We start from the raw sequence: 20363 nt of genomic DNA on the forward strand, positions 1-20363 counted from the left end.
GGCGCCTCCGAATGACTTGGTTACTGACTAAATAAGTTCAAGATAGCCAGTATTGTTCTTGTTTGGTGCCGCTTTGATGCCTTGGTTTATAAAATAATAATAGCTGAGTATTTTGGTATGGAGTTGTTGGGAAATTTTAATGAAGTGACAAGCCAAGAGAAACTCAAATTGACACCATCACTATCCCCATACAGTTCAGCACGTAGTGGCCAAGGTGTGTCATCGGCCCTGGTTGAGCGTCATGAAGTACAGCTTACAAGACATGTCCTCCGCCCTGGTCTCGTTTCAAAGGTCGAACTTTCGCGGGCGGCTCAGTGAGCACGGCCGACGAACGTTCATTGATCACCGGAGCAAGTTTCATCATCAGTCAGCCTATACTGAGTATAAGGCGTGCTCCAAGATTGGACCTATTAGGGAGGTTCACAATTGAATTTTACTAAACTTTGGAGCCAAATTTAAGGCCTTTATGAACAACATTTTGAAATTTTGGGAAAATGCACAGTAGCAGGTAATACGGATGAATGAATGCAATCAATCAACTTTTTGAAAATATGTTCATAAACAGGTTAAAATGGGTCCTAAAGTTTTACAAATTTCAATTGTGAACCCCCCTAATAGGGGGGTTCATTCGCACCTTTTCCTGGACATCTTGCCAAAATTTTAAAAATGTGTTCATAAAGGCCTTAAATCAACTAGAGATGGCCAAACGGGTCCGGGTACCCGCGACGGGTGCGGGTACTTGCTACAAATTTCTCCAATTTTGGACACCCGGACCCAGACACGGCACCCGCCGACAGGTACCAGCGGTACTTGAGGCGGGTACCACGGGTACTGCCACTGCATTTTGCAAGTGGCCTATTGGGTGGCGATGGCCGGTCATCGAGCGCATACAGACCCCTCTTGATTATAAAGTTATGGAACAACTAAGAATTTTATTTCTTGTCAGATTCTGAGTGGAAAACTATGTACAATTGCAATGAATTTGATTCCGTATAAGTTGAAATGCCAATTACCTAAGAGCAGGTGAATTTGCCGTGTCTCTGAGCTTTATGTGTAGAGTGGAAATTGGGGCACGAAGCCTAGGAGTGAGAATTGGAAGGAAGTGGGATCGGCTAGGAACTGAAGAGAGGAATAAGGCTGTGTCTTTCTCTTGGATAACAAATTGACACGCTGCGTTAGCATGCTGATTTATGATCGTCTTAATGCGACTAGTGAAGGTTGTTTACCTCTTGAGTTCAGCGCACTCGTGTCTATACTGTCGAGTCTATTAGACTGTGGAATTGTTCCTGTGGGAACTGCGGATGAGCGGTGCTCAAATTAGCGAGCTGTTGCCTGAGCACTTCGTAAGTGGATAGCTTACTCGTTTGTCTTGGGGCTGATACGAGCTGATAGGTTGTCTGAGCTGTTTACGCGGCTGGATATTCTTTGAGACAGTGAGCTGTGATGTATGAGCGATGATTAGTCTTGTGCCTCATTCATGATCTCAAGACTGCTCTTTAAGTACTCACGAGACCAAAGGTTCTGGAATCGCGGCTGCCTTGGAGTTGTTAGATCTTTCCGTCGCGGCTTGCGCCCTCGGAGTCTGGTTGCTCGTTTCACCTGCTGTGTTTGGAGATGGTACAAGTCGGAGTTAGCGACTGTCTATGTGGCTTGGTTTGAGCTATTGTCTGAGAGGGTGAAACTTGGAACTTACGTTGCTGTGCAACATAGTCTGTTTGCCCCCTGCGCCGTTTGGCGGGTTGCGCAGCTGGCACTGTATTCTGACATTGATGACCGCTGTGGTTATCTTTTTCGTGGCGCCCACGGTGCAGAGGATTCTGCAAGTTTTCAGCCATCAAGACATCAACTCATGGGACGTCAAGATCAATCAGCGCGCGTTGCGTGCGGTGGAATCATCAAGATGTTTCAGGATCAGGCCCCAGTTTCTTTTGTGCTTGTTTTGTTGCTTTTTCTTTTCTTTCTCTGTCTTATGTTCTTCTGTTTCTAAAATGCGCGCGTTGGAGAGGTTTTGTCATGCGGAGGGTTGGTTTTCTTTTGTTGGTGTTGTTTCTTTCTCCCCTCTCTTCTCGTGTTGTTGTGGCGCGCTTGTGCGCGCGGGTGTATGATGACCTGTCCACAGATGTCACCAACTCCAAGGTTTGATTTCAGCCTGAACTCAGGCTTTGGAGCGGCATGGACTTCGTCTGAACCATAATTTTCATCTCAGATCATCCATCACAACCCCGAATCCCAGCAAATTAGATATCAAAGCTTATCGATCACTTCCCCGCGTGCCTTCTGAGTTTCAAGCTCTCAGCCGCCAAGTTCCGAGTCACGAAAACCTTTCTCTGATCACAACTTCTGGCCCAGTTCGCCGGCTCTTTCTCCTGATCTCTCAAAACAAACCACCGCCGACGAGGATCTAAACCCCGTCGCCTCTCAACATAAATCCCCCCCCTCTCAAAGCTATAATTTGAATCCCCATGACTCTTTTCTGGATCACCGCAAAGGCAGCGCACAGCGCACTTTTCCCTTCAAGTAACTGCCGACGGCCCAGCACCGGTCGGAGTTCCACACCGCACATCAAGCAAGGTACACATCCCACTCGATGACCGGCCATCAAGTGGGATGCGCACTCCACCCAATGAGCAGTCATTGAGTGGGGGTGTAGGCCGGTCATCGAGCGGAATACACACCCCGCTCAGTGGCTGGCCATTGTGATCACCCCGCTCAATGTTTGGTCATTGCGTGGGATGTGGGGGTATGTACTCCGCTCAACAATGGCCAGTCATCAAGGGTGTGTACCCCTTTCAATGAATGTTCATCAAGCGGGGTGTGTACTCCGCTCAACAATGGCCGGTCATCGAAGGTGTGGACCCCTCTTGATGACCGTTCATCAAGCGGGGTGTGTACTTGGTGACCGGTCAATGGTCATTGAGTGCGCATCCCACTTGATGGCTGGTCATTGAGTGGGACGTGTATCCCGCTTGATGTCCAGTCATCAAGCGGGGTGTGTACCCCACTTGATGGGATGGCCGGCCATTGAGTGGGATGATGTTGATGGCCGGCCATCACACTTGGAGTGCGCAACTGCAGCTGACAACAACGGGTACCCAGAGATTTTTCAGCCCAAATTGTATACCCGGACCCGTACCCGGCACCTGCGGACGGGTACTCAAAGGGCAGTGGCGGGTACCCGCTAACGGGTGCTGGGTACCCACTGGCAATCTCTAAAATCAACCTCCAAAGTTTTATAAAATTCAATTGTGAACCCCCCTATTGGACCTACTTCAGAAGGTCTTTTTATGTGCTTTGATGGAATGGGATGAGGTATGTGATTAATAATTTATAACTTAGAAAATTGCTTTGTATGGCACGCTTGGCGGCTTGCAAAGTCGCTGGGTCGCAATCTTGGCAACCGCGACTGACCAAGACTTGAGTCCCTGCTGTCACTCGACGGTCCGCCTGTACTAAATACATACCAAGCACAGTCCGCGCGCACAGCCATTTCCAGCTGCGCAAAGTTTGACCGCTGCGGCCAAAAGTTTCAAAATTGGGGCAAAAGTAGCAAGCTTTTTGGGCCTGCTGTACATACAGCTAACACAGAATGACTTCTGCATTATGGGACACTCAGGGAGCAAATGCAGATCTGACAATAATAAGTGCGTCACGCGTGAGCTCAAGCACAGGCAGTATTGGGTCCAAACTTGGTGAAGAGAGAAGGGAACCGGTACTGCCGTGTTGACTAGACTAAGTACAAGTTGGACTGTGCTGCAGTTATGCATGTATCTACATGATTTGATACATGCATAACTTGAGGATAAACTAAGATGACTAAAGTTTACCCTGTTGGCTCCTCCGTACTCCAACACCCCCCCCCCCCCCCAACATGGTAAACTTTCACCCTCTCAACACTAGATTTGCCAATGCCGTGTCCATTTTGTTTGGGCTGAGTTTCTTGGTAAAGATGTCCGCCTGCTGATTTTGTGTGCTGGTCCAGTTTATCTTGATGTTTTTTTCTTTTACAAAGTCATTAATAAAGTAGAATGCCCGGGTTAAGTACCTTGTTTTCTTCTTTGATGCATTGTTGCCAGCTATCAGGATTGCAGCTTTGTTATTGCAATATATATTCATTTTGAGCTGGTGTTGTATGGCTTCAAGTAGAATTGCTAGTCCAGCCAGGTGCTGTGCTCCTTCAGATAATGCAACATACTCCGCCGCACAAGTCGGCAATGCTACCACCGTCTGCCTTTTTGCTCCCCATGCAATGGCATTGCCCATGTGCTGATGACAAAACCGGAAGTCAATCGCTTGTGTTCACCTCCCCAATTTGCATCCGACCAAAGATCCAATGTATTTCTGCTGCTGCTCATTACCAATTTCCTCAACGTTGACCGCTTCAGATACCCAATCAAAAAATCCAACACCTTCCAATGATTTTGTGATGGATTCTGGCTGTATCTTGCCAGTAGGTTTACTCCGTGCAACAAATCAGGTCTTGTCCCTGCCGCCAAGTACTTCAGCGATCCTATTGTTGGCCAATATTTTGTCTGGTCCACCGGTTCTCCTACATGGATTTCTAGTGCTACGCCGGTAACGTGCTCCTTTGCGGGAATATTGTCCTAGGATAGTCAACAACTATTTGTGTAGCCAGTTTTTATTGATTGAGCTCTAAACTGTCTGCATTAAATTTGATGTTGATGCCCACTAGTTTAACTCTGCTGTTTGACCACTTGATTTTCATTTCTCTCTCCATCGCGGTGTGGTCATTATTCCTGGGTTTGTAGGAGGAAAATTCAAACTTTTATGTGTACTCACAAAACGCCTCAAGATACTGCCAAATGGAAATCAGGAATGGAATCTAGGACCAAAATAACCCCTATTCACCCACTGAAACCAACCTCATATCTCCACCAGATCAGAAGATACGCCAAATCACCCCTTTCACGCACCAGTCCAAGCGGGTTCACACACAGACTCAACTCTTGGCTACCATACTTGGCATAATGCATACGGCACATGAATTACTTCTCTTCCTTCCTTTTATCAGTCCTCAACTCCTATTTTCCCCTTGCATATGTTTGTTTCCCATTTGCATATCTTTGATCTTGGAAAATCCTTGTATGAATATATATGATCCTGTTTGCATATCAAAGGGACACATTGTAGATAGACTAGCTGGATTCCCTCAGTTGTACTTTCTCACCAGCCAAATTCCCTCAAAGCTGCTCCCCTGGAGCTAAATTCCCTCATCATTGTCTATATAAGGAGGCCTCTGCCTGCCAGTTGTTCCCTCCTCATGCCATCCGGCAGTCTAATATATCCCATACTCACTTATCACCACTCATATTATCCTCTATCCCAGATTACAGTTATCAGTTCATATCACCACTCAGTTCACATACCTTTCACACTTTATATGAGATTTATATCACCACTCAGTTCACATACCTTTCACCAGTAACCCAGTCCCCGGTTCCACTCCTGGTTGAGCTTAGATCCCTCTCACCCTCATCACCCCTGACTTTTTGGAATTATATACCCCCAGGCCAAAGACCTAGGTTCAAGCCCCACTCAAGACATCAAGTCACCATCACCTATCTCATACATCAATAACCCCATCAACCTTGGACATCAACAACAATCCTCTTATATATCTCATCTTTGAACATATCCTATCACAAAATAAATTGCCAAGCTTACCCTTGGTGGTCTTGTTTTCTGATATACAGAAAGGCAGAGCCTGCACCTCATCCATACCTTTTGCCATTCAGCAAAAGGGCCTCACAACACCTTTTGAGTCTTACAGCGGTCCTCAGCTTGTCCATCAATTTGTCATTCAACGCCATTGCAAAACCGTTGTCTACGTGCAACCAAATGATAATGAAGTCTCCCCCACGTTGATAGATGTATAGGGATTGTTCTAGCTCCAAAGCTACAAAACCTATATTTTCCATCTTGTTCTTGAAGAATTTCAACCAGCATCTTGCCGCTTGTTTGGTGTGGTACATTGCCTTTTTTAATCTCATTATCTTCCCTTTGAGTTCTGGCCGTATCTTTGTGGGAGGCTGCACGTATACTTCTTCTTCAATCAAGCTGTATAGATATGCAGAGCTGACATCAAAAGTAGCAATAGAGTAGTGGTATTTAACCGCTATCAAGATTAGGATTTGAAATGTTACCAGCGACGCTGTTGGCGCGTATGTTCCGTTGCAGTCTCTTCCCATTACTTGGTTGAAACCTTTCGCCACATACCGGGCATGGAAAACTTCTGGATCACCTGCTCTTTGCCCGTCTTTTATCACAAAAACCCATCGGCATCCCAAAGCTTTAACCCCCGGAAATGGTTCTACGGCTTCCCACACGTCCAATTCAAAGAATTTTTCTACTTCATAGACCGCCACATCAAACCATTCTTTAGAATTGGTAGCCTTCAGCGCTGCTTGGATGTTCAACGGCAATCTTCAATCTTTGTTAACTATCAGGTGAGACATAGCCTTCTCTTCAGCCTTTGCATTCTCCTCTGTGTCTTCTTTGCCCAACCTGAGTACCAGTTGGCTGATGATGAAATCAAGATCTCCCTTGGTCACTGGTTTCTTTTTCACCGGTAGGGATTGAAATTTGGGAAAAATTACAGCTGTTGAGTGAAGGATCCTGCCTTCGTGAGACAAGTGGATCAGCCAGCCGCCTCCTGATGCCGGATAACCAATGAGTCTTCCAACATGTGCGCGTTTTGACAGCTTGTCACGTTTTTCCAACGGTATATGGACTATGGCTTCAGCTCCAAAAGGGTATAGCGCATTTTGGTTACAATTCCATAAAGTGCTGTTAAGGGACAATCAGCAATCTTCTTATTTGGGATCCTGTTATGGAGATGAGCTGCCATATGGTATGCATAGCTCCAGTATGGTCTTGGCATTTTGGACTCATGTAGCATTGTTTGCGCCATGTCTCCTAGAGTCCTGTTAACCCACTCAGCCTCTCTGTTTTGTTCTGGGCTGTATGGGGGTACTGGCGCTAACGATACTCCTATGGGTACAAGCAGTTTTTTTAGAGATGCAGTATATTCCGGCGCATTGTTGCATAGAATGTTCTTGAGGTATTTGCCAAGGGTGTTCTTGATGTGGTTCAGCCATGCCATTATCTTTCCTGGTACCTTGCTACCTTCTGCCATGAAGTCGCACCAGATATATGTTGATGCATGATCTCGCATAGTCAAAATATACCGCTTTCCCAACATGTCATATGAGAACGGGCCAGCTACATCCAAAACAAGTAAGTCCAGCGTCTCGTCACAAGGTATTAAGGAATTCCCACCCGGCCACTTCTTGTTGATACTCTTTGGAATTGTGCATTTTTGGCAAAAAAAGAAGCCCAGACTTTCCCTTTGATTTCGTCCAGGTAGTGTTGCTTTAAGTAGTTTCGCACAACTTCTTCAGGTACATGGCCAAGTCAGCGGTGCCATAGAAATGGATCAAACAATGGTTTTTGTGTGATTTTGTTGACGGTTAAAGATTTTTTTATATTGCTCAGAAACCAACAGTAGTTTTGGTACAATGTTTTAAAAACAATATTAGAGGGACTAGTCAACAGCGCATCTTGATCCTTGAAATGGATTTGCCAGCCTTCCAACCAATAAGATAATGCCGTCGACACCTGGGCAGTAGTAGACATCCTCAACAATGACTGGGCCCTGCTTTGTCAGGATTATGATTGTCCCCTTCATGCTAACATCCACGGAGCAATCAGCTACCGCCAACGTTGTAAACGCTGCGCTGCGCTAAAAAAAGCGGTCATTTAGCGCAGCGCAGCGGTCACATGGCTATGTCCCAGAGGCAAGTAGCGGAAGCTGTTGAAAAAACCGCTGCGCTACTCGCTACGCGCAGCGGTTGACCGCTACCCACCCATGGCAATTAGCGATAGCGCAGCAGAAGTGGAAATCCGCTGCGCTATCCGCTAATTTAGCGGATAGCGGAATTTAACTGCATGTTAAACCTCTTTTAACATGATTTAGACCATTTTCTTTCTTCTTTTTCAAACCGCTGCACTACTGCTGAAGCGCAGCGGTTCAACGCTATGTGACCGCTTTTTTTAGCGCGCTAAAATTATCTTTTTTTTTCCAGGAAAACAAAAAGCGGTTAGCGCAGCGGTCTGGCCGCTGCGCGCAGCGTTTAGCGCAGCGGCACAAAAAACCGCTGCGCTAACCGCTTTGCTGCGCTAAAAGCAGCGCAGCTGTTACAGCGTTGCTACCGCTAACAATATCTTCCAAGGCTGTTGTAGTTCTTTGGTTGACGTGTAGAGTGTAAGTGAGCCACTCACATGAGTCAATGCACCTGAATCAAGCAGAATCTTCCCATCGTCTACCTCTGGTATGTTGAGCTGTTGTAAACGGTTATGTCTCCCAAAAGGTTGATCCGGTGGCAGGTAATTTGAGCCTGGTGCGTCGTGTCCATCAGGGTGGTCCTATTACGCCGGATTCAACGTCTTCCCAGAAAAGTCTGCAATTGTTGTGCCAATTTTTGAGATAGTATGCTTATATCAATATTCAGTATGCTTCAACCATAACACAAATCAATCTTGTATATAGTATCTACAAGATTGCTTCTGGGGTTTCCTTCCTTAGTGAATCAGAACCATATCATTCTCACTCCTGAGTGTCACAGGACTTTGTGTCTGTGAACTTCAGTGTTCATCCTTTGTTCCCCTCAACAGGTTATGAGGCCCATTGCTCAACCTGCTCGTGACAAAAAAAAAAAATCTCACTCAATCCCAAACTTGTCAATATTTGAACTTGAACTCAAACCCGCTCAATACATCTCACTAGTTCCGCTACTCAATTCCCCTTGATCAATATAACAATGCCTGCTCAATCAATTCAGAACCCCTCGGCTCTCATTGGAAACATTCCGGTTCTTGATGGCAACTCGGTTACCTTTCCCTCCTGGCGCACTAGGCTTGAGGAACTCTTTGCAATTGTGGGGGTGCACGACATCGTCACTGGAGGACTACTCCGCCCGGAGACCGACTCTAAAGACAGCAAGCCTCTCACTCAAGGCTCCCAGAGGCTTTACTACGCTGAAGAGTCCGGATTGGACTGGGATACCCTCTCTGACATGGCTCGGGCTACTTTGAAGATGACGCTATCAATCAATCTGGCAATCCGTTACAAAGAAACCAAGCCAGTTCATCACTGTGCGGAGCCTCCCGCGGAGGATTTTTAGTTGTTGACCGAGCTATCCGGGCGGAGGAAGCTTTGACTCAGCCCGGACGGTCAACATTTAAGAAGCAGGAGGGTATTGGCAAAAGGATGGAGAGGCAAGTCAATACCAAAGTGAGCTTTCCATTGTGTGCATCTCTGAGTGTGGAAGGATCAAAGCACTACCACAGCGCCACTGTGGTTAGCTGTGACTCTGCAACAGGGACGAGTGACAAGCGGGAAGCGGGAATGGACAAGAGCGGAAAAGTCGGCGTGGAAATCGGGAACTGCGTGGCGGAGGCAAGCAGTGTACAAGTAAGTCCTCCCAAATATGTACTTCTGAGTTGGTTGTCTACAAAACCCTACCATTGTGCCACGGTTGTGAGAAAAACGAGACGTCCGCGCAGGGGTTTGATTGTGGCCAGGACAATTGGCGACAACAGAGAAGCAAGAATGGGGCAAGTCAACGGTGGGAGCTACAAACTGGTGGCGAGAAAGGTGCAGACACGGAATGTAGCAATGCCCCAGGAGCTAAACCCGCCACTGAGGGAGATTAAGTGGAGCCGTGATCTGTTCAAGACACCTCTACATCGGGTTCCGCAAAGGTTTGAGCCGACAAAGCGGATTACGGCGGAACAGATGGCCAGTCTCAACTTTGGGCCACTGGAATGGCTCCACAAGGAGGAGTTCCACTTGTTGGCAGAAGCCATTACGTTGCGGGAGAGGGCGTTGTCATTTGGGCCAGAAGATTGGGGCTTACTCAAACGGAGTATTGGGGATCCTTATTGAATACCCACTTGCCCGTTCTGCTTGCAGTAGTGGCATTTGATACCCCATTTTCTGGTAAGGGTGCTGTTGAGCGGAACTCCTTGGTATGCTGCAGCTTTTTCAATTGACAGTTGGGTTCTTGGAATTTGTGTTGGTAAACCATTAGGTTGCTGTGTCTGGTTCTTGCTGTTCTGCATTGGCTGTTGAGAGTGTTGGCGGTGAGGTGGGGCGTATCTGCTGGGGTTTGTGCGCATGGCGTTGATGGCGTCTAGGTCCATTGGCGCGTGGGATTTGTTTGCAACGGCGCTTGATTTGTGTTGAGATTTTCCAGTCGCCACTTGTATCACGGTCATCACATCATTCAAGTCAACGGCGGCTGCAGCCTCTAGTTTCTGGCTCACAACAAATTCAAAGGTTTTTGAGTCAATCCCAATTGGTGCTGCAAAACTATTCTGGAGACATAGGCCTCCCATCTCCTTGAACAAGATCTTCAACTGCGACATCTTGGCCCATACTTTGCTCCATTTTGCCAGATAACTGTTGGTGCCAGGTTGGGATTGATTTGCCATTAAATCTGTGAATTGGTTGATTAGATCTAACTTGTGTTGTCTGTCAGATTGGTCACATTGATCCTTGAGGCTTTTGAAGATATTCCATGGGTCTTCTGAGTTGTTCCTATTGACTATGTCCAGGAGGGGAGTTTCAATGGTGGATCGGAGGAGGCAAGCAATGGCCGCTTGGTCCTCCGCCAATTGGGCTTTGAAATTGGCCTCTTGTGCTGTGAATACGCCGGCGTTCTCAAAAACATATTTAAGTGTCCGGTTGATTTCACAATCCCAGACCTTAAAGTTTGCTTTCCCCTTCGCCAGTTGTGTCTTCTTGGGGTTATGCATATAGTGGAGGTCAAGCGGCTTCTTGTGGAAACTCTGGATTACGCTGTTTCCTCCATCAGGCGGCGCTTGTTGGTTTGGGCGGAGTAGGTTGGCGTTGTTGAGTAGGCCTTTGAGTCGTTGGATTTCTCCTTTGAGGTGGAAGAAGTCGTCAGCCGTCGGTCCCGCTGCCATTGTTGTAGTAATTGCGGTCAATGGAACTGGTTGATTAATTTCTTTGTAGTATTTTTGAGATCGTTCTTCAAATTCTCTGATTTTCTCAAGTCTTTCTTTTTCTTCAATTTCTTTTTCTCTGTTTTGTTTTTCAAGCTTTTCTTCAATTGCTTTCTCTTGAATTTCTTGTAGTTTCAATTTTCCTCCTCGACCGACCATCAATTGGATGGTCTCCCAAAAAATGGACGCAAACCGCTGTGCTATTCAGAGCCGGCTTTTAACCTATAAGACGCTCAGGGAGCGAATGCAGATCTGACAATAAGAAGTGCGTTGCAGGTGAGCTCAAGAATGGGCAGTATTGGGTCCAAACTCGGTGTGGATTACTACTCACCTGAAAATAAGAAGTGCTTCGCGGGTGAGCTCAAGCACGGGCAGTATTGGGTCTAAACTCGGTGAAGAGAGAAGGGAACCAGGACTGCCGTGTTGACTAGACTCAGTACAAGTTGGACCGTGCCGCAGGTATGCATGTATCTACATGATTTGATCCATGCATAACTTGAGGATAAACTAAGATGACTAAAGTTTACCCTGTTGGCTCCTCTGTACTCCAACATGCATTTCAGCCACAGGCCTGTACAGCTTCACTGTACTGGCAGTCAAAACCCGTTCGGCCGGCTGGTTTTGCTTGACATGGGTGCCGGGCCAGGCAAGGGGCAAGGGAGACAAGAGCGGCAAAGGGCAGGATCAACGTAAAATTGCTCCAGGAATCCAATGGTGGGGCCCTCGAGGCCCCAAAGTGGAAAACAAAGAAGATAGGTTTTTTCTTCTGATGGCAATCCTGGCGTACAGGGGCCATACAGGCTTTGAGGCTGAAATCAGCGGTCCAAAAGCTGGCCGCAAGCTTTTCTGCATTAGCTGTACATATTTACAAGTCCGCTGGGCGCCAAACTTAACAAAGTCCCTCTGCTGCGGGCGTGTGTCTTGCAAAGCAAGCCTCCAACAGCCCTCGGTAGGAGGGACTTGCGCGCTACGTGCCAAGAATCTGAGTTTGGCTGGGTGGAATTTTTGAAGCTTTATAAAATAGCTTAGGTTGTAGGCCTAATTTTTCCTATCAAACCTACATAATTTCAGGTGTTTGGCAAAAATCATGCCACCCACAGAAATTCTACAAAAATCCCCAAACAGCTGGAATTACAAACAGTGCGCAACTTGACCGCTACACCTTGCAGCTTGTGTGCACAATGGGTGGTTGTTTTTTTGTGTAGCTTTCTCTCAGAGGATACTATCAGCCCTACAAGACCACAATTGTTCACCAGCTGTGAACATAACTGGAATCAAAGTGGCATTCTTGCTGTGCCAATGTGGGGAGGTACAGTGTAAGTCCCTCCTGATGGAGGCTTGCTTTGCAAGTTCAGCCTACCCCCCAGGGGCCCAAAGTCTTGAGGGACTTAGTTAAGTTCAGCTGGGTGCTAGCGGGGTTGCATACATATGTGCCTGCAGCCGTAGCATCATCTAGTCAGAGTTCCGGCTGCGTCCCCTCCAGTCTCAAAAAATAGACTTCACTATAGTTTTCCCAAAAACCATTCAAGGGTTTTAAAATTCTAAGGTAATCTAAGACTACGTTTATGTTTCATTCTGAGATCAGTCAGGATGGTTTGATTCGTCATTCATCCTGTATTCTTGGTGCAATCCCAAATTTAAATGACACATGGGCCTTAACCATAGGGCATGAAAATCCAATTTTTCCAAATTTATATCCCTCAATACTCTTTAAAACTAAAACTGAACATCACCAAAAGACAGTCTTGAGCCCAAAAGTGAAGAATTTCAAAAATTGAACCCTCCTCCCCTCCTCTTTATCAGAAAAAAAGTCTTAAGAGTTTGAGATGCTTGTGAGCAACTTCAAGCAAGCGGACACTGGCGGTGACAGGAGCACAACAGACCACCCCAAAAAGTTTGTAGTTAATGAGTGAGCAGGGCAAATGAATTCTTGAAACAATTTTGAATGTTGAACTTAAAGTAGTTCTTTATTAGTTATTCTCAAACTTAAGCTACCTGATCTTATACACACTGTAGTTATGTAATAGCACCCCAATGTTGTCCCCAAAACATAGTTTATCTTATAAAAGTCCGCACACTATTGTAATTGTCTTTTCTTAATCAATCAACTCTTTCAAGCTCAACATAAGTTTAACTCTCACTAACTCTCATCTTATCAATCAGGTCCCTATTCTATTATTTACAAAGACCTGTTATTTTATCCTTAACTTTCCATCTTTTATCATTCAGGTTAGTGATTGTTTATTGGTGTTGTTGTTGTATCATTTAGATACTGATATCAACGGTGAAACAGATACTATACAATACAGTATCTTCAGATACTTGTGTATTGTATCTGTTCAAAAATACAAAATTGTAAATACAAATGTATTGTATCTGCCTGAAGATACAATACCATAGTATTGTATCAATAAATTATTAAACCTTGATTTTCTTGTTTTTTGCCACTGTGGACTGTATACAGAAAAACTATCAAAAAACATAAAAATACAGTATCTTGTATTGGGCTGTATTTGCAACAAGATACCAAAGTTTGAATACATTTGTATAGTATTGGTCTTTGAATACAATACAAATAAATAATATTGGGTGCAAAAAAGATACAAATACAGGAAGAATATACAGATACATGTATTGTATTTGTTTCACCGTTGCTGATATCACTATGAGCAATCAATCAACTCTTTCAAGCTCTAACTCTCATCTTATTGATCAGGATAGTGATTGTTTATGGGTGTCATTGTTGTGTTGAGTAGATACTGTTATCACAACACATTTAAAGCTCTGAGTTCATTATTGAATGGTATTTCTTCTATGCTAACCTTAAGAGTTTGAGATGCTTGTGAGCAAGCAATCGGACAGCGGCGGCGACAGGAGCACAACAGACAAACCTGAGAGGAAGAAGTATAAAGGATAGAAGTGAGGACTTGTGAAAGAGAGATAGTGAAACTAGGAAACGGACCTAAACATTTTGTAGTTGTTGATTGAGCAGGGCAAACGGTGTGGTGATTTATATTGACAAGTGTGGTAGAATGTCCACTCAGTGATAGCTCGGGCGTCCATTCTAACCTAGACGCCGTGGGGAGGTCTTGCTGAAGACTCTGAGGTTTACAACAAACCGCTGTCGCCCTCAAGAGCTGTGGAGCGCCGGGTAATGTTGCGCCATGCTTGATGTTGCTTAGTGTTGGGTTTTTCATCTCTTCCTTCTGCCTCTCTTACTTGTCACCGTTCCCCCTTCCAGACTCACTTCATTCTCTCTGTCCTTATCTGATCTATTGCCCATGATGCTCACCTTTTAGATTAGGTCATGTATTCTTTCTCTACTAGCCATGTGACATTGATCCCTGCCTAGACTGGTTTGTTGTACTTTCCTCTCTACTGTGTTATCTCTTGCGCACAAGATCTCTTTGTGATAGTTTGAATGTCACCCAAGTCCTCTTTCTCTTTCTTCCATCGGGTTCCATCACCTTCTATTCATTTCATGTCATATTCATTGTTATCCACGACCACAACTTGATGCCTTGTACTTAGTCTATTTATACATAGCCTAGTCCGAGCAATCAAGTCTTCATTGGTTCTTCTTCTTCATTATCCGCGCCTCCTATCCAAGCCAATCTGGTGAGCTCTCATCCCCTCACTGTCCCTTCTTGAGCCCAAAGGCTCATCTCTGTGCTTTCTTTGTGGGCGGTCTTCATTCAAAATCCCTTCACTTAGCTCATAGGAAGGCGTGGAATGCGGGGCACAGTGGTGGCTAGCATGTCGCTATGCGCATTAGCCTGTTTAGCTTATTGGCTCACTCAACTGGCTGCTCACATTTTGAGAGCCCCGAAAAACAGAGAGTGGTTTTCCAAGACTATTGTGTGTGGGTCAGGGGGAGGTTTAATCCCTGATCCACTGTACTGGTCTCTCTTTAAGCTTCCCTAGCATAGAGTGGTTTGGGAGGGAAGAAATGTCTGCGAGAAGCTCCCGATGGAGGAGAGGCCAGCGGAGCAGACAGACACCCAAGGATGTGAGGGCAAAGGCGCTAGACCCCACGTGTGAACGTGAGTATCTAGTCCTCTTTTAAAACTATTAAGTAGGTGTAACCCCTCCCCTTGGAGGTGTCACAAGCAGGATCCCAAATGATACCCTACTCAACCCAATCACTCCCCCACCCTCCTGGCTTGGCAGAGATTGCCTTCACATCTCCCCCAAGCTAGGTAAGCTCTCATCCCAACTTCCTCTTTTCCCCTTCCCTCCTACCTTGTAGATATTCTGACTGAGAGATCTCCTTCACATCTCTCCCGAGCTAGTAATCCACCCCAACGCAGGTTCTAGAACTGCTTGAGGCTCTGCCTCTGTGTCCCTGAGCCCCTTGCCCCAGTGAAGAGCCCCCCCCCCCCCCCAACGGGCTCTTACAGTAGGGCAGGTAGGCGGTTGAGAAAAAGGAACGGTCTCTGTTGGGGCTGTTGAAAGGGGCCATGTTAGTAGGAGCGCTGGCAAAGAAAGTACAATTCTTGTTGGAGATGGAGAAAGAGGCCAGGTTAGGAGAGACAATTGCAAGGAAGGAGAGGATGAGCTTCTGAGGCAGCTTGGCTGGGGACAAGGGTGAAAGCGCTGCGCTTCAGAAAGCGCTGCGCTTCAGAAAGCGCAGCGCAGCGGTTTTGGTGGCCGCTGCGCTGCGCTGAAAGTAGCGGCCCCGCCCGCTGCGCTACCGCTTTTTGGGTCTGGCAAGAAGCGGGAACCCGCTACTTTCAGCGGTAGCGCAGCGGACCCATCGCTGCGCTACCGCTTTTTGACCTGGCCGCGTAGCGCTCCCCCGCTGCCAGCCAAAAAAGCGCAGCGCAGCGCAAAGCGCAGCTGTTTTGGTGGCCGCTGCGCGGCGCTGAAAGGAGCGGCCCCGACCGCTGCGCTACCGCTTTTTGGGTCGGGGAAAAAGCGGGCCCCCGCTATTTTCAGCGGTAGCGCAGCGGGACTGGCGCTGCGCTACCGCTTTTTGGGCTGACCGCGCAGCGGTTCCCCGCTGCGCTGCGCTAAAAGACCGCTTTTTTGTAGCGCAGCGCAGCGTTTCAGCCTTGCTGGGGAGGAATTGACAAGTCTGAGGAAGAGACCTAGACCTTGAGGGAAGTTCCCAAGGAGCATGCTTGGAGCTCGACCTCCTATACCGCCCTGTAAGCGCCTGCCTTCAGGCTGAAGCATGTGTCAAGATAAATTGCCTCATCTTACGTGTTTGGTGGCTTGGCGCGTACAGGGGTTGGCTAGGTGTTCTCCATGGACTCCACCCACCTCCTGCTGCGCTGCCGGTAACACAACAGGAATGCACAAGCAGCTGAGTCCAGAGTGCATTTGGTGACATAAGCACTGAGGATGATGTCAGACAAGCACAAAAGGAAAAGCTTACAGAAAATCACACATCCACAGAAGGGATAGTATGCAGATTGCGGACCAGAGCAGACGGTTAGAGCTGGACTGTGGCAGACCAAACATGGGGACTGATAGCAGTGGTGCCTAAGTGGGTGAGCCAGGGTAGCTGAAGCGGAGGCGCTGGTGAGAGACCAACTGACAGGGGCTAGGCAGAGCACATGGGAGGTCAAGTATTGGAGAGGAGCAGAGCCTGGAAAAGTGATGTGCAGAAGTTGGACGGAGATGACAGACTAGTGCGGGAAATTTTCAAAGCTGCGGGATTTGGTGGGAATGGAGGTGGATGTGTGTGGAGGGAAGGAAGGGGGTGGAGGGCTCACAGCTTCTCTTCTCTTTTCCTTTTCATCATCTATCTTACTACTGATCATTGTACTTACACTTAGAGACATACTAGAGCATCAGAAGTGTTTTATGTGACCCTTATTTTCTTACTGGCTTGATTTCTACTGCGGACTTGTGTTTGCGGAGTGCAGAACTTCATCACTTGTGGATTATTACGCTATAGATCAGGCTCATTGTGGAGCGCTGAAGGCTAGTAGAACGTAGCAGTGTGGAGCCAAGACATCAATAATCACTCAGCCCGGATAAAAATTCTTGAAGAAGGTTTAGGTGGTCATTTCTACACACTACCCAACCTTTATTTCCACAACAGATTCTTGAAACAATGTTGAATGGGGAAACAGTTACAAGAACAGGAACTGGACTGGACTAAGTGCAATCAACTAGGTTTCAGAGGATGCTGCGGACTACAAACTGTATCTATAGCTAAGAGATGCTAATACAACATGGAGATGTGAAATATGCTAATACTCTTATTTTTTATTTTTGTGTGGAAGATAAGAAAAGTGTTGAAAAATTGATGCCTATGGTAGCATTGGTACAGGCCAATCTTGTGAAATTCCCATTTCTTATTTTTAACCAGCAAAAACCATCAGATGACAGGAAAAATACAAAAGAAAACTTCAAACCAACAGTACATTTTTATTTATTTTTATTCTTATCATATCTTTGCTTGAATTGGACTATTGGGGATGATTCATACGCCTCCAATTTCTAACGTCCTATGAGATACTTGTATGAGGAGATAAATCAGACTGAAAAAGAACAAAGTAGATAGAAACTAAAATGAGGAAGAGAAATCTGAGCTTTCTGGATCAGTTTCTAGAGGGCAACTGGGACTAGAGCCCGAGCACGTTGCAGCCGAGAGTGATTGAGAAGAATTACAAGGAGTTGAGGCGGGTGCAAATTGACAGTTAGCAGAGCAACAAGGCGAATTTGCCGAAGGCATGCAGACCGAACCAGGCGAGAATTTGCAGACGCCCCACTGGCAGCACGGAGAAGCAAATTGACCGGGATCACAGTCTTCGCCAGGTTCGAGGATCCCATTACCACATTGATTGAGTGCGATTGTGTAATGTTGTGCAAGCTCGCTGACACAACTTGAATCCATCCTCTGACTGTTCCCTGGCTTCAGAGCACTACAAATGTTGCCTATAGAGCAAGCGGAAAAAGAGCTGGTTGAGCCACTTGTGCTTGAAGGAGCCATGATGTTTTGATCGTCATTGTTACAGCTTGAGGTCGAGGCCGGGCAACATGAATCTCCCATACTACATCCGGATGTGCAATCATGAACCGCTCCAAAGCTGTCCCCATTATAAATATATTATTAAGAGAAGGAGTTTAGAAATGAAGGAAAGAGGAAAATGAGACTTAACAACTTTCTAACTCACTTGTGACCGATTTCATGAGCCATAGTCTCCCATTCATTGGGTGTTGAAGCGGTGACCCCAGTCCCACTAGTCGTTCCACCATTGACACCCTGCTCCGCATTCACTTTACATAGCGCCCCAAGCCAAGAAACCCCTACTTGACTTCCACTCGGACAATCTGTCAGCCTTTTATTAGAGAAAGCAAAAATCACTTGGCAGTAAGCAAAATGATATTTTAAGTAATGACGCAGCTTCCCATTTTGTCTTTCAACTGTTTTGAGGTATCGGGGTTTGGATTGTAGGATAATGTTCCCACAAACAGTGTTTGGCTTGGACTCACAAATGCCATAATCCAGCGCCATCAGAGCCCCCTTTATCAGACCTCCATTTACTGAATTTGTTCAAACGTCCATTAATATCGAGGCCCTGTGATGAAGCGTCAGGACAATCGATGTTCCAAGGCCGATCGGACGAAGGCTGAGAAGGGCAAGTCGATTCAGAGGGTATATTAATCTCGACTATGCCCAAAGAGATATTAAAGGTCCTCTGATAAACTGATGAGACCAGATGCATATTATTCAAGACTGCCAATCTGACTGCATCTGCTGATCCATATTTCCTCAGATATGTACAATCTATTGCGATGCCTATGTATACCATCTTTGGACTCTGCGGACATCCATCAGTCGAGCCAATCGTACGCGCATAATCAACTTTGTCTCCAGTCAATCCAGCTATGTCACTGGTCATCGTTTGTCGCTTCTGGAGAAAGTGTTGAGTCGAACTCTCGGTATATGTCATTTGAAGAGAAGAGGCCTTCGTGGAATTGTTGATCACCCTACTCAAAGACTCATCATCCTGGAAGTCTTGTTGTTGGAAATTCTCGTGTTTGCTAGCAGTTTTTCCACAAGGAGGCGAGAAAAAAAATATGAGATTTGGTCAGTTGAATAGATTTGACGGAAGACGTTTTTACCTTCCTCAATTTCTTAGGAGCTTGAGAAGAAATTGTTTAACGTACCCACTAGTTCCCCAATCATCTGAATTGTTCCAAACTACCAATGTGGAGTGCAATTTGTCGTCGGAGCTCAACGTGTCCAGCTCAGAATCATGCGGGCCTCTCACTTTCTGGTAAGAATCGAATGCTTTTATGTGCCAAAGACGCCCATTGACTTGAAATGCACCCTCCAGAATCAGATCATCAGAATTCTTCACACATTTTGTGCCGTAGGGATGATGGATCAAGATATTGGCCCAGTTGTTAAACCGGTCCATATGGTTGCCTTCCAGAGATATCATTTCATCTTCTGAAATTGCTGTGCCAGAATAGGCTAGCACTTCATCTGCAATGATTGGCTTGGTGGTTGCAAACTGTTGGTTCGAATTTGCGGAACTTCCATTGTTGGATTGATAGGTGATCGTTGCGTTAGGGTGCAGAAATTGAGTGCCGCTTGGTTTTAGATATAAGGTAAATCGATCATTCAAATCTTCATCTCCGGCTTCTTGTTCCTCAACTTTGGGGATTTGAGGGAAGCTCCGAGGGATAGAAAACTGTAGAACGAGTGAATCTCCGCTGCAGATTAAAGAGCTCTCTTGATCCACTGTTGAACGCCTCGGGGATCCTGGAAAGTTCAACCCTTCAGTATTGTGAGTTGCTGGAGACCACGGACGAATGGCTTTGATCTGAACATCCGATGCAAAAACCACTCGTCGAATCGGCTTTGAGCGGTCAGAAGAACCTGCAGCGAACAAAGCATTTTGAGTCAACAAACAATGTTGGTCTAAGTTCAGGGGTAAAAATCTGGATGAAGAGACTAATTCTGACCCTCTGCGCTCATCATGATCCAGCATATCTGCATTATCTGAAGGAGGACCGGGAATCGGAAGAAGTTAGACATTTTGATGGAATTGGATCCTGACTGGATGGTTTGTAGTTGCGTGTCCCTCGTCGTATGACAAATTCCGATGAGGGTCTTGGGGTATTTTAAAAGAATTTCCTTTTTGGCAAGGCCCAAAAGTTTTATCAAAAAAGGAATCTTGACGGAATTGAAAACACGAAACGTATTGCTCCTTAGAGTGCAGTTTTCTGAGTGGAATTTAAGTTCTTGAAACCACTCCTCAGGATATGTACCCACCAAATTTGTCGCAGGTATGAATCGAGAAACCCGCACGAAGTGGATGACACCCATTTATCTTGGCTAGCGGTACATT

The 20363-nt window shown here is 46.1% G+C and overlaps 1 protein-coding gene across 1 annotated transcript; it reads right to left on the reverse strand.

Annotated features, from left to right (window-relative positions):
- Positions 1-17507: 17507 nt before the first annotated feature.
- PtA15_4A335 (uncharacterized protein) lies at positions 17508-20050 on the reverse strand (the record flags this gene model as incomplete). The annotated part of the gene is made up of 7 exons (XM_053168209.1): positions 17508-17540; positions 17741-18089; positions 18177-18341; positions 18496-18701; positions 18813-19047; positions 19174-19891; positions 19978-20050. The coding sequence occupies 7 exons, from the start codon at positions 20048-20050 to the stop codon at positions 17508-17510; spliced, it is 1779 nt and encodes a 592-aa protein (XP_053019441.1).
- Positions 20051-20363: the final 313 nt, after the last annotated feature.

Source organism: Puccinia triticina, chromosome 4A (genome assembly GCF_026914185.1).
Source record: "Puccinia triticina chromosome 4A, complete sequence".
NCBI lineage: Eukaryota > Fungi > Basidiomycota > Pucciniomycetes > Pucciniales > Pucciniaceae > Puccinia > Puccinia triticina.